Genomic DNA, 12529 nt, shown 5'->3' with positions numbered 1-12529 from the left:
ACCTTATCAAAAAGTCTGGCCAACATGTAACAAGACGGTTTGTTCAACTCTGCCTTCCATGCATAGGCTATACATGTGTGGGTAAGTTGTAGGAGCAATCCAAGCCATTGGCTTTCAGGACACTCTCTGCCTCTATGCAAAGAAACGTTTTGTGTGAACTGATACCTATTGTCAGGGACCATGCTGAGGAGGAATTGCACTGAGGAAGAATGGTGGGAGCCGCCCCTTCCCCCTGACCCTGAATCTTCCCAGGAGCAGGAGGACGGTATAGATTTGGAACAATGGTTTGCAAAGGGGCATAGTTCAGAAGGCAGAAGCTGGGAAATACTGGATGGGGAACAGCTAGGAGGAGGAGAAACACAGGAAGAGAGAGGGTTAACAGATTCACAGTCTCTGGACAGCATTCCCCCCCCCCACACACAATCCCCAAGTACACAGAGAGCTCAGAGAGTGTCAGAACAGAAAGTGCAGAAGCTACAAACTCAGATTACAAGATGCAGGAGTGACGCGGATTAATAGGGATGGAGGGAAGCGAAGCCTTAATTGGGAGCACCGCCATTCTAGGGAGACGCTTTCTTTTGTCTCTCACTGTGATTATTAAAGAAACTAATTGGTAAGACTTTCCTTTCGTTTGATCTGCTTATTTACTGCCACAGAGGAGGAAGCCGATCCCCCAAAGCCTGACACCTATGCAAGGCCTTGTGGATGTGAGTACGTCCAACCCATGTGATTTCATCATGATTTTAAGGCTCACTCCCTCAACCCAATCAGAGGTGCACAACTCTGGAGAAATCCCCACAATAGTCTGCAATCCCCAGTGTCTTTGCTGCTGCTGCTGCTGCTAATAATAATAATAATAATAATAATAATAATAATAATAATATTGCAGCAGGTCCCCCATAGGTCACCACAGAGGCACTCCACTACATCAGAAGGCAGAAGGCAAACTTAGATACAGGTTAGCAGTGACGTGCATCAGGTTTTTTTAATGTATTAAAAAACTGGGAATCGTGGCATGGAGGAGAAAACACAGAGTGGCAACCCAGCTCCCTCAGCTGCCATGATCCAGGAGAAGTGGTGGTAGCCAAACTGAGGAGGAGGAGGGCAGAAGACAGAGAGAGATGCAGGCAGCATAAAACCTGGAATGAATGGACCAGCAGCTTCTGCCTGTGTCTGGAAGTGGCAGTGGGATGCTTGGCTCCAGCAGTGGCTGTAAGAATCCTCCTCTCTGCTGCTGCAGCCAATCACCCCAACACTGCTTCCAGAGAAAGACGAAGGCAGATCCATTCTAGCCTTTTTTCCCTGCCTGCATCTGTCTCGGTCTCGTGGCTCTGTCTCCATCTGAGCTCCACTCTTCACCTTCCGTGGAGAAAGATCTGTCTGGGTGAGAGGCTGCTTTTGTGGCAGGAAGATGAAGAAACCTTAAACTGTTTGGGTCAGTTTGGGTCAGCTCATTAACTGATTAAAGATTAAAGCGGCTGAGTTTGTTGTTTGAGGAATAAAAATAATGTCCCTTGTGTACAAGTCTGAAGGATGCACACACTAATGAAATGTGCTGTTCGTGCCTATGGCAGGTCAGGCTGCATGACACACACAGTTCTATTCTTCAGTGTGTTACTATTACTCCTTGCCTGCCTCGCACCAGCATCTGAGGCACTCTGCCTAATGGTAGAGCTGGCCTTATACCAGATGAAGACTATTCTGTTCTAACTGGCTTTTGTGTAATTCTGTCTCTACTGTTTGCTGCTGCTTCCCTTCTGTTGCTGCTAATCCTGAGCTTTTTAAAACCCTTTAATTAAATTGAATTTTTACATGTTGCCAATATATTAAGTATTTCATTATGGAGAGCATACGTATTATATTACAGTTGCTGCAAGATGCTTTGAACATTTTAAATACATAAAACATTTTCCTTTGGTTTCTTGCATCATGTTCTACTGTGAGCCTTGAAAAAAGGGGTGGAGCTATATGTTTTAATTAATGACACACCATGAAAATGCAGAAACATATTCTTGCCTTACCTTTCATGGGTTCCAGTTTCACATCAAAACTGTGGTTCTTGAATTCAGCCTTTGGGACTCCAGTATAGAACACAATGTTGCCAGAAAGGTAAGATGTAGCAGTGTACAGATTTGGGGTGTTGTTTCGAAAAGTAATGTTAACAGTGATGTCACTGCCAATTGTTGAGTCTTCCACTGAAAAGTCCATGTCAACCTCCGCGGTAGACACAACATCCTGGGTGTGAGATTTTTTAACACCATACATCAGGGCAGTCTCCAGGGCCAGTCGTTCTTCATCTGTGCCTGCAAAACAAATGGAAAATAGGTTTTTTTAAAAAACATGTGAACCACTGGTTATGTTCCCACATCATGCTCAACCATGAGCAATAAAGAACCATAGTGAACTCATGTGCTCTCCTTCTCCCTGGGAGAAGTGTTTCTCTTTCCCTTTGACCGCAGTTTGCCGTGCCATTTGCTATGGTAAACTGTGGTTAGCACTAAACTCGAGTTAATTATAAACAAACCCAACTTCAAATTATAGTTTCTGAAGCTGGCTTGTTGAAACGAAACTTAGTTCAGTTTAGCTACAGTTACAGATCCAGACGACGTGGCAAACTATGGTTAATTAAAAGTGGCAGCCACGTTCTCAAACCCCTCTTATCACTCAAAGCATATTTATATGGTCTAGAAAATCTAAGGATGAAAAATGCCAGAGGCAATGGAGAAAGAAGAGGGAGAGACATGATGATAATAGGAGATAGATATGTTGAAGTACAGTGATATAAATAGAGTTTTTTAAAGTTAGAATCAAAGAGTTAAAGTGAAGATTCACAGAAGAGCTAGGCAACATGCAAGTGAGTTAGGAAGGGGTTTTAATCACTAGGTCTCTTTGGGCCAGTCATGGTGTCTCAGCAGATTCAGAAAATTATAAGCCTGCTAAGATATGAACTAGCCTTGTGGGTGTGCATGCCATCCCTTTGTTCTTTTCTTTGCATGTGCATGCAAACAAACAAACAAACAAACAAACAAACAAACAAACAAACCTGGAACTCTCCAATTAGCAATAGTTTCCTGTTTCATTGTACCTGGAAACTGTAATTAACAGCTTTGGACTATCAAGGCAGCTTCTCAGATCAACTCACTAGTTGAAGAGTTCCTTGTTTATTTGCTCTTGGCAAAAGAGGAGCTCAAGGCCTGCATGAGCACCCATAAGACTTGCTCATATCCCAGCTTATTAAGCTGTGGTGCTATTGTCCGAATGTAATCATTGGGAAAAGTTGCTTTGAATGGACAATAGGTGGCGGCGGGGGGAGGGGGGGAGTTGCTTTGTGGATCTGTGGACTGGTAGAAATGAAACTTCATTCAGGTAATTATTGAGTTTTGCCGTGAAATTACCTTCTTTGAATTTGTAGAGCTCAGTAATGTCCCTCACTTTATCCCCGCCCTCTTCTTTGGTCACGATTAATTTCCCAATTTGGGTCTTGTCAACATGTTGAACCACCTTAGTTCCATTTTTCATTGCTTTTGAGTATACGACATCACTGTTCACCTAAAAATGAAGCAAAGGCAGAGCGTGAAGCCATCTGCTGGCTATCTCATGAGTCAGTTGATCATTAATTCCCAAACTATGGGCCATTAAAGAACAACAACTGTGCCACAAGAAATAGATTGATTACAAATGTATAAAGACTTCCATGAGCCCATAGCATAAATTTGCAGGGGAGGCTGCCTGATGGGTCACTCACTTCTATGATCTTGCCTCCATCTTGCTTTCCCCCCTTATTTCCATTCACATTTTCACTTTCTCGTGCAGCTTCACTTCATTACCTTTTCCCCACCCCAGCCATCATGCCTTCTGCTCATCCAGCGTGCCACAAGGAAACTTCCTATTCTGTGTGAGCTAATTCAGTCTTTTCTCATCCTTCAAATCCTTTTCAATAATCCTTCTTTTACTAAGCTCTGGCTAACCAATTATAGCCTTTCATTTTCTGCTGCCAAGCTTCTCTTGTCCTATATGAGGTCTTCTCCACCTCTCTGTTCTTTGTGCTGACTATCTTGATAAAGACTATTAATTGTCATTGCCCGGTAAGGGCATTAAGATCAAGATGGTTAGTCTTTCCATGGTCTAATGATAATCAGTTGATGATGATGCAGAGGCAGACTTTTTCATTGGTGGCATGAGTGTTATGGAACATACAGTGGCAGAGCTTCGTGCTCCAGCACCAGGGGGTGGAGAGCAGGCGTGGGTGGGGCTGGTGCGCACCCTGGGGGCATGGTGTCCCACCCACAGGGGTGTGGCTGCGTCCTGGGGATGTGTCCTGTGTCCTGGGGGCATGGCACCCAGCCCGGGCGGGGCGGCAGCTGCGATGGCACCCCACTGGGATTGCGCTGCTGGAGGTGGTGTGCTCCCCCCGCACTCTTCTTCCTCCGCCACTGGGAACATACTCCCTGGTGAAATCCAAGAGGTTTCATCTGTACAGTGGTGCCCCGCAAGAGGAATGCCTCGCAAGACGGAAAACCCGCTAGACGAAAGGGTTTTCCGTTTTGAAGGTGCTTCACAAAACGAATTTCCTATGGGCTTGCTTCGCAAGACAAAAATGTCTTGCGAGTTCCTGCGATTTTTTTCCGCTCCCCACCCCCTTTTTCTAAGGCACTAAGCTGCTAATAGCCTTTTAGCAGCTAATCCGCTAATCCCTTAAGCCTTTAATAGCTGCTAATAGCCGCTAAACCGCTAATAGCGCTAATCCACTAATCCGCTAATGGGCTTGCTTCGCAAGACGAAAAAACCGCTAGACAAAGAGACTCACGGAACGGATTCTTTTCGTCTTGCGAGGCACCACTGTACTGGCATTCTGACATCTTTTATAGATTCACCTGCTTACACAGACATTCCCATGATTTCTCATTGTGAGTTGCCTGTGTTAACTGTTGTGTTGTTTTACAGTGGTACCTCAGTTTAGGAACTTATTTCGTTTAGGAGGTTCGTTCTTAACCTGAGGTACTCTTTCACTAATGGGGTCTCCTGCTGCCGGTGCACAATTTCCATCTCATCCTGGGGCAAAGTTCTCAACCCGAGGTACTACTTCCGGGTTAGCGGAGTTTGTAACCCTAAGTGTTTGTAACCCGAGGTACCACTGAAATGGGATTGTTTTATTGCAGATGTTTATATTATCATCTTAGTGTTAGTGTAATAGCCTTTTATATTTTGTAAACCGCTTAGAAGCCTATTTTGGCATTAAGTGGTCTATAAATAACAAACAAACATAATTGAAGTGGATAGCTTAACTTGACTTTACATCTTGGAGTCTCCATCATATTTCTCACTGAGACGATGTAAAGAAGAATACGGATGCATACCTCTGCAAAAACGAAAGGTGAATCAAACTGGAAGCAGACATGGCCATGCTTAATGGCTTGAACAGAAGCTGGACCACATCGATACATGCCTGAATGTGGAGAACCAAAAGGGGAAACATGTATTGAGTCTCCTGCTGTGCCACCTGAACCCTTCCACTCCTGCTTGCAAAATTACTTCTGACGTCAAATCTTTCCATACTTTCTGCCCTGATCAGCTGTCAGCCAGAGACCATTACGGAAGCCAAGTTACCAAAAGATTATATAATGCAACTTTGCCTCTCCTAGCCAAAAAAATAATAAAACCCTCTTTAGATAAAATAAAACCCTCCAAGGCCTCTTGGAATAATCTCAAACTGGTCATCCCAAAATGCATAGAAGCCCAAAGCATTATTTTTTTAAAAAGTAGATGTTGCTGCTAACAATAGTTAATACATTGCCACAGAATTTGCTGTGCCCTTTACGATCACCAGCGCAGAAGGAGCCAGGGATGTTTCCCAGGATCAAGTGTATAATTTACGGCTTTCCCATATGCTCCCTAATGAATGCTGTCAGACTGGGGCAGGTTGAAGCAGATCCCGTACATTTTGATGGCAAGCACTGGGTGCTCAGAAACTGTGGCTCTGGTCTTTGAACTGCCTGGACCAAATGTTTACAGTGCAACCAGTATTCCGCTACTAAGCCATGAAAACAGATCAGGGCTTTCTATTTCAGGAGTGTACCTCTGAATACTGGCAACTGGGGACAAACAATATAGAAAGGCTATAATGTTTTTGTCTTTCTTGTGGCCTTCCCAGAGGCATTTGGGTGGTCACTGTTAAAGAATGCTGGACTCAGTGGACCTTTGATCTATTTCAGCAGAATTTGTCTTAGGTTGTTTTTCTTAGGAACTCACTTGACAAATCTCCGATTCTGAAATGTATGATACTGCATTACCAATTATCCCTGCTGACAGTGAAGGTGGGAGTTATTTTGGAGTCCAAATGGTCTAATTGTCTAACCGTTAGTGGCCAGCCAGTCTTGTTTTGTCTTGATTCTGCGACCAAAATGCTCCTGAGATTTAAAATATTTGATTCCAGTATAATCCAGATAGTCTAGTCCAGGCAACTACAATTCCCATCATTCCTGACTGCTGGTCCTGTTAGCTAGGGATGATGGGAGTTGTAGTCCCAAAACATCTGGAGGGCCGAGTTTGGGGATGCCTGGTCTAGTCTTCTGTCTCATCTCTGAAGATGCTCTTAATATTATCCTGGCTTTCTTGAATATAGATGCTACTCAGTCTGCTGCTGTCATACTAGCGATGTATACAAAGATGAAATCTCTTCAAAAAGGTCATTCAGTAATTCCTCTTTTATACCTTCATAGAGAGTTATATAAGCCACACTGGCTATTGTGTTCCATGGAATTTTATTGTTAGGATGTTGGAGGGTATGCCCTTCGCCCTGCCTAGCTAAGGGTCATTCCATCGCCCTTTAAGAACTCTTAACAACTTTTGTGGTAACTAGTCAACTTTTCTCTGAAAGGCGAAAAAGAGAAACTCTATCCCTTCCAAGCCGATTTTCCTTAGCACGTGAAATGGAAACGTCCCATTATATTTCTACGTTTGAATCAGATATTGGTTGAGGTTTTTTCATTCCTTCTGTCTAATGTGAACCTACCATCATGCAGTGTGGCAAAGGGACGAGGACGGCGCTGTGGTCTAAACCACTGAGCCCCTTGGGCTTGCCGATCAGAAGGTCGGCGGTTCAAATCCCCACGATGGCGTAAGCTCCCATTTCTCTGTCCCAGCTCTGGCCAACCTAGCAGTTTGAAAGTACACCAGTGCAAGCAGATAAATAGGTACTGCTGTGGTGGGAAGGTAAATGGCATTTCTGTGCGCTCCGGCTTCTGTCACGGTGTTCTGTTGTGCCAGGAGCAGTTTAGTCATGCTGGCCACATGACCGGGCAAGCCGTCTGAGGACAAACGCTGGCTCCCTCAGCCTGAAAGCGAGATGAGCGCTGCAACCCCATAGTTGCCTTTGACTGGACTTAACCATCCAGGGGGCCTTTACCTTTACCTTGCAGTGTGGCAAGGAAGAAATATGCTTACCATCACTGTTTTCTTGAGGGGTGCTGTCCACAGCTTGCCAGCCTCCAAAACCTACAGGGAGGTCTGGTCTGGTCATCCAAGCCTCATTCCAGCAATGGTAGTTCCTTTAGAGAAGAAAAGAATAACGTTCACATATTAAACTGTACCAAACCTAAGGGGCATTATTATTATGGCTGTTCCGTTAATGGACATTTAATGGAAATAATTGAATCCTAGAACTGGCTGGCTAGTTCTAAATAATGCATAAACTCAGTGGCCAGACTTAAAGCACCCTCACACAGTCTCTTTCTCTGACAGGCACAGCTATTGCTCGCACACTCTGCAGCTGCTAGAGGGAGTGGCACCAGTTGGTAATCCACTACTTGAATGAGATTCTGGAGCTGACCTCCATGCAACTGCTAATAAAAAATAGGCCCTATAAATTGAGTATTGAAAGCCTTTCTTTGGAGCAGTCACCAGCAAGAGCAGCTGGGCCTAGGAACTTTCAGAGCTGAGGGTGGCTGCCCTGTGTGGTGAGCTAGCTCAGAACACCTTCTCAGCAGTGACATACAGTGGCACCTCAGGTTACATACGCTTCAGGTTACATACTCCGCTAACCCAGAAATAGTACCTCAAGTTAAGAACTTTACCTCAGGATGAGAACAGAAATCGTGCTCCGGTGGCGCAGCAGCAGCGGGAGGCCCCATTAGCTAAAGTGGTGCTTCAGGTTAAGAACAGTTTCAGCTTAAGAATGGACCTCCGGAACGAATAAAATACTTAACCCGAGGTACCACTGCATACCGTAGATTATGGCGTATTAGGCGACTGGGCATATAAGACAACCCCCCCCCCCCACTTTTGCTGTTAAATTATAGTGTTTGGCCGCCCACCAAGCACCGCCAGGGGCAGAGCACGCACCCCTCCACTGCCTCTGCCGTCGCAGCAGCAGCAGCCCGAGGCGAGGCGTTTGGTGGGTGGAACTCCCTCCCTCCCGGCTCCCTCCTTCCGGGAATCCGGCGGTCCCCATGGTGGCAGGGCGGGTGAGCCCCGGCCGAAGCCGCGCACCACCTCGCGGTTGCTGCTTCTTCGGGAGGTGGCATGGGATGGAGGTGGGGGGTGGCTTTTACCATCCTTCTGCCCGTTGCCATTCCAAGCCAGCCACTGCCACCTGTCACAACCATACCCGGCGTATAAGACGACCCCCGACTTTGGAGAAGATTTTCCGGGGTTCAAAAGTCATCTAATACACTGGAATCTACGGTACTCAAGTCTCGTGTCTGGCCGCACAATTCTAGTCAGGTTCCTGGGGATTCCTGGACAGGAAGGGCTGCAAAGGACTTCGGCTGGGATTGTGCCCAAGAAAAAGGCTCATCCCTTGGCCCTGGCCTCCTCACATTCTGGCTTCTCAGCTCGGCCTTGACAGAAACACCACAGGGTCATCATCCCATTTGAAATCTGTCCAGGATATTTCAAACTTCCATAAAAAAAACAAAATATAGCCATGCCATTTTCATTCCACTGGTTCAATAAGGCTCCAGAAAGAGTGCGAATAAGGGAGAACAGGCCTCTCAGAAGACACTTTTCAGACAAGCTTCAGGAGATTTGAGGAGGGAGGGGAATACAGCAATTTCCTTAAAAAAATAAAATAAAAATTACCCGCTCCCTCCCAGTAGATGAAAAGCTAATTACATAACCCTGGCCATTGTCTCAGATACTCAATGCAATAATATTAGCAATAATGTCTTAGGAAAATATAAGGATCGTTAAGCTCAGCCAGTTTCATTGATAATGGCTGAGGGAAAGAGGGACGAGTAGTTTGCATTGGTGTGAATCTGAGGCTTGCTTTAATGAGACATTTCAAAGTGGAAATGAAAGCTGGGGGAAACTTGTCAGTTAGGTGAGTTAATGAAGCAGAACGGGATGGGTGGGTGTGTGGGAATTATTCCAGGAAAGTGAAGCACACTGCCTGAATTTTTGAAACTGCTGGGAATGCTGCGATGTTATAATAAATAATAATAATTTTTTATTTATACCCTGCCCTTCCCGGTTCTGGGCTCAGGGTGTGTAATGGTTCTGGGGTTGCTTGTGCGTAAGTTGCCGTTACTCCTGGCTAGGTCGCCTGGTTGAACCCTTTCTGTCTGGACAGCCTTCAGTTCGTGGCTGCCTCAGTCGCTGGCAGAATCCGTCAGTGGGCGTTTCTTGAACCTCTTCCAGCATAGAAGCTGTTTGACACCCAGTCTCCTCCCACTTTGCCTGCGCGGAAGTCTTCTGCGCAAAGTGGGTGTGGGCAGTGGAGTACTCGTGCCCTCTCCGCCGGTCTCTGGCGAAGAGTCCTGGAGCCACCTCTCCGGTTCACCCATCTGCCCCCCTTCTCCACTGGTGTTAAGCTGATTTCCTTCCCCCGCAGATGGGCTACCTCTCTCCCTTCTGGGACCCTCTCTGCAATCCCTCTGGAGCCTCCTCTCCGCCTCCAGTTCCAATGGCAGTTCCCTGACAGGGGGGCTACCAACAAATTTAAAACACTTAAGTGTAATGCAACATAGAAGCAGCATACATTTTCCTGAAGCAGGATATGTTTAAAATGGTTTTAAATATTCTAAATTCGGCTTTGAATGAAAAAATGGACCACATTAATATCACATCAAAATTAGGATACAAAACAATTTAGGATACAGCTTCCACTGAGTGGTACAAATGAAGAGAAAAGACATAGAGGAGGAATAGAAAGAACTATAGGTTAAATTAATGTATGACCCAAGAGGTTGTGCACATCATATAGCAATAAATATACCATGGAGAGAGAAGATTAAAGGGGGAGTTCAAAAATGTAATCAAGTTCCCAAAAGGAAGCAAGATTTAAACCACTCCGGAGCTTACCCGCAATTGTTATAGATCTGCAAAGCTCCACTTACTTTAATTTTGAATTAGGTTTTAGAGAATCGCTGGACAATGAATGACTCCATGAAATGAAAAGTATATGAAAGCATTAGATATATACAGGGGAGGAGCGAGATCAAAGCATTCCCTTACAGCCTAGAACAGCCTGTCTCAAGCTCCAGTTCCCAGATGTTGTTGGAATTTTTCTTTCCATGTTAGCTGGGGACACTGGGGTGGGTGTGTTGTCGTCTAACAATATTTGGGGGCCCAAGGGTGGGGGAGGCTTGCTTGATGCTACATGGGACAGTTCCACTGCTGAAGCTAAGAAGGTCTGACCCTGAAACTGCCTACATGGGGGGTGAGGTGGACTACCAGAGAAAGAACTATGTGTAAGTTGCACCTTGGAGGAAGACTGCGTTAGAGGCATAATCCTAAGTAAGCACAGTGGTACCTCGGGTTAAGTACTTAATTCGTTCCGGAGGGCCGTACTTAACCTGAAACTGTTCTTAACCTGAAGCACCACTTTAGCCAATGGGGCCTCCTGCTGCTGCCGTGCCGCTGGAGCCCGATTTCTGTTCTTATCCTGAAGCAAAGTTCTTAACTTGAAGCACTATTTCTGGGTTAGTGGAGTATGTAACCTGAAGCATATGTAACCTGAAGCGTATGTAACCTGAGGTACCACTGTAAATAAAATAATTTTAGAAACAGGTGCCCTGGAAAGCATAGTGCAGCAGATGTTTACTGCAAAATGTCCTTTTTGGTGGTGGCACCCCAGACTTGATTTTATTTCAACGCTAGGTAAAGACCGCTTCTAGTTTTCCTAGTTCTTTTCATCTGTTCTCATTTTCTCCTTTCCAGTTGTTTGTATGCTTCTTTCGTATATTTTGTGATTGATCTGCTCTGTTGCCATGTGGTTATAAGACAGTATATCAATACACATAAATCATAAAGAAAAGTTAATTTCTGTTGCAACTAGGGGTAGGTAAGTAACTTTACCATATTTCTTGCTCGCTTGTATGCACATACTTCTATCCCACCCTCTTGGGAAGTAGAATTAGTTTTGAGTTATGAGATCAATCAATAGTGTACTACATCATTTTTGATATCGACTTTATGCTCCCTGCGGGTTGTGCCCACTTTCCGCCACTCCGGTTACAGTATAGCCAAAGGGTCAGTAAGTACATCCTCCATAACGAAGATTCATACACACACACAAAAAGAATAATACAAATGGAAAGTGGGGTTTGAAATGCAAAATGTGGAACTGTCTAAATTTTATGGAAATTATAAGCAACAGATACCTTACCAGATCGAGTCTTTTGTGAGTCTGGAATCCACCTTTCCATCTTCATCAACAAAGACATCCAGCTGCAAATTGGCATCATTATCGTGGGCTGAGGAATAGTTGGTGACAACCCTGGCAGGAATTCCTATGCACCTCAAAACTATTAGAAGAGGAGATTATTTTTTAAGAAAAATGTTCAAGTCAATGCAGTGGTGTTTGCATGAGACTAAACAGATATAAATCTTTGAGGGTTACTGAGAGTATTGTAGGAAGGACAATTTATCAATAAACTATGGAGACTTTAGTTTTTTTGTTTTTTAGGGTGGTCATAAAAGATCTAAGAAACATACCTGGCAAATTAATTGTCAGAATAGTAAATGCTGACAAACTAGAACTGGCCACTGACCTGCATTCATAACCCTCCCAAGACCACCCCCCATGGGCCACTTTGACAGGTGGACATCATGACCCAACTGTCAATCACCTGGCACCCCAGAACATGAGATGACTCTACTCCAATGGGAAGAATCCTCCAGAAGGAAGACTCTAAATGCAGCCCCAGTTCTTCCTTTCTTCCTTCGCATCCTCAGGAGGAAGACTTGAGGGTATGCTTAGAGTGTGACCCTGATTTTTTCCTTTCAAGCCAAAAGTTGCCACTTAATCAATTTCACACTTTTTTCATTTCCTGTGCGGAAAAATGGCTACAGCCTGCAGCCTTCACAAAGGCTAAGGAAGTACAGAAACAGAGTTTTTATATGTGCGTAACGACATTAATTGTACTTCTCCACAAAATTTGTACATTATCTCTACAGATGCATGGATTTTAAATATATTTAAATATATATGGTACTCATTTCATTGATATGTATATTGATATTGGTAATCTTGCTGAGACTTAGATCTGTTATTTGCATTTTAATTAACACACAGGTTTATTGTTGTACA

The 12529-nt window shown here is 44.6% G+C and overlaps 1 protein-coding gene across 1 annotated transcript in view; it reads right to left on the bottom strand.

The window, feature by feature from the left end:
• The window catches only part of F13A1 (coagulation factor XIII A chain), a 75178-nt gene that overhangs the window by 11520 nt on the left and 51129 nt on the right, over positions 1-12529 (bottom strand). The window contains exons 8-12 of the mRNA XM_083449448.1: positions 11606-11744; positions 7444-7547; positions 5358-5446; positions 3396-3549; positions 2022-2303 (exon numbers count right to left, since the gene is read on the bottom strand). Of these exons, the coding sequence (XP_083305574.1) occupies positions 2022-2303; positions 3396-3549; positions 5358-5446; positions 7444-7547; positions 11606-11744 (768 nt within the window). The remainder of the gene's footprint in view (positions 1-2021; positions 2304-3395; positions 3550-5357; positions 5447-7443; positions 7548-11605; positions 11745-12529) is intronic.

The sequence above is a fragment of the Podarcis tiliguerta genome, assembly GCF_965153285.1.
Source record: "Podarcis tiliguerta genome assembly, chromosome: 7".
Classification (NCBI taxonomy): Eukaryota; Metazoa; Chordata; class Lepidosauria; order Squamata; family Lacertidae; genus Podarcis; species Podarcis tiliguerta.
Note: the sequence above shows the minus strand (reverse complement) of the source record. Positions and strands in the feature narration are given on the sequence as shown.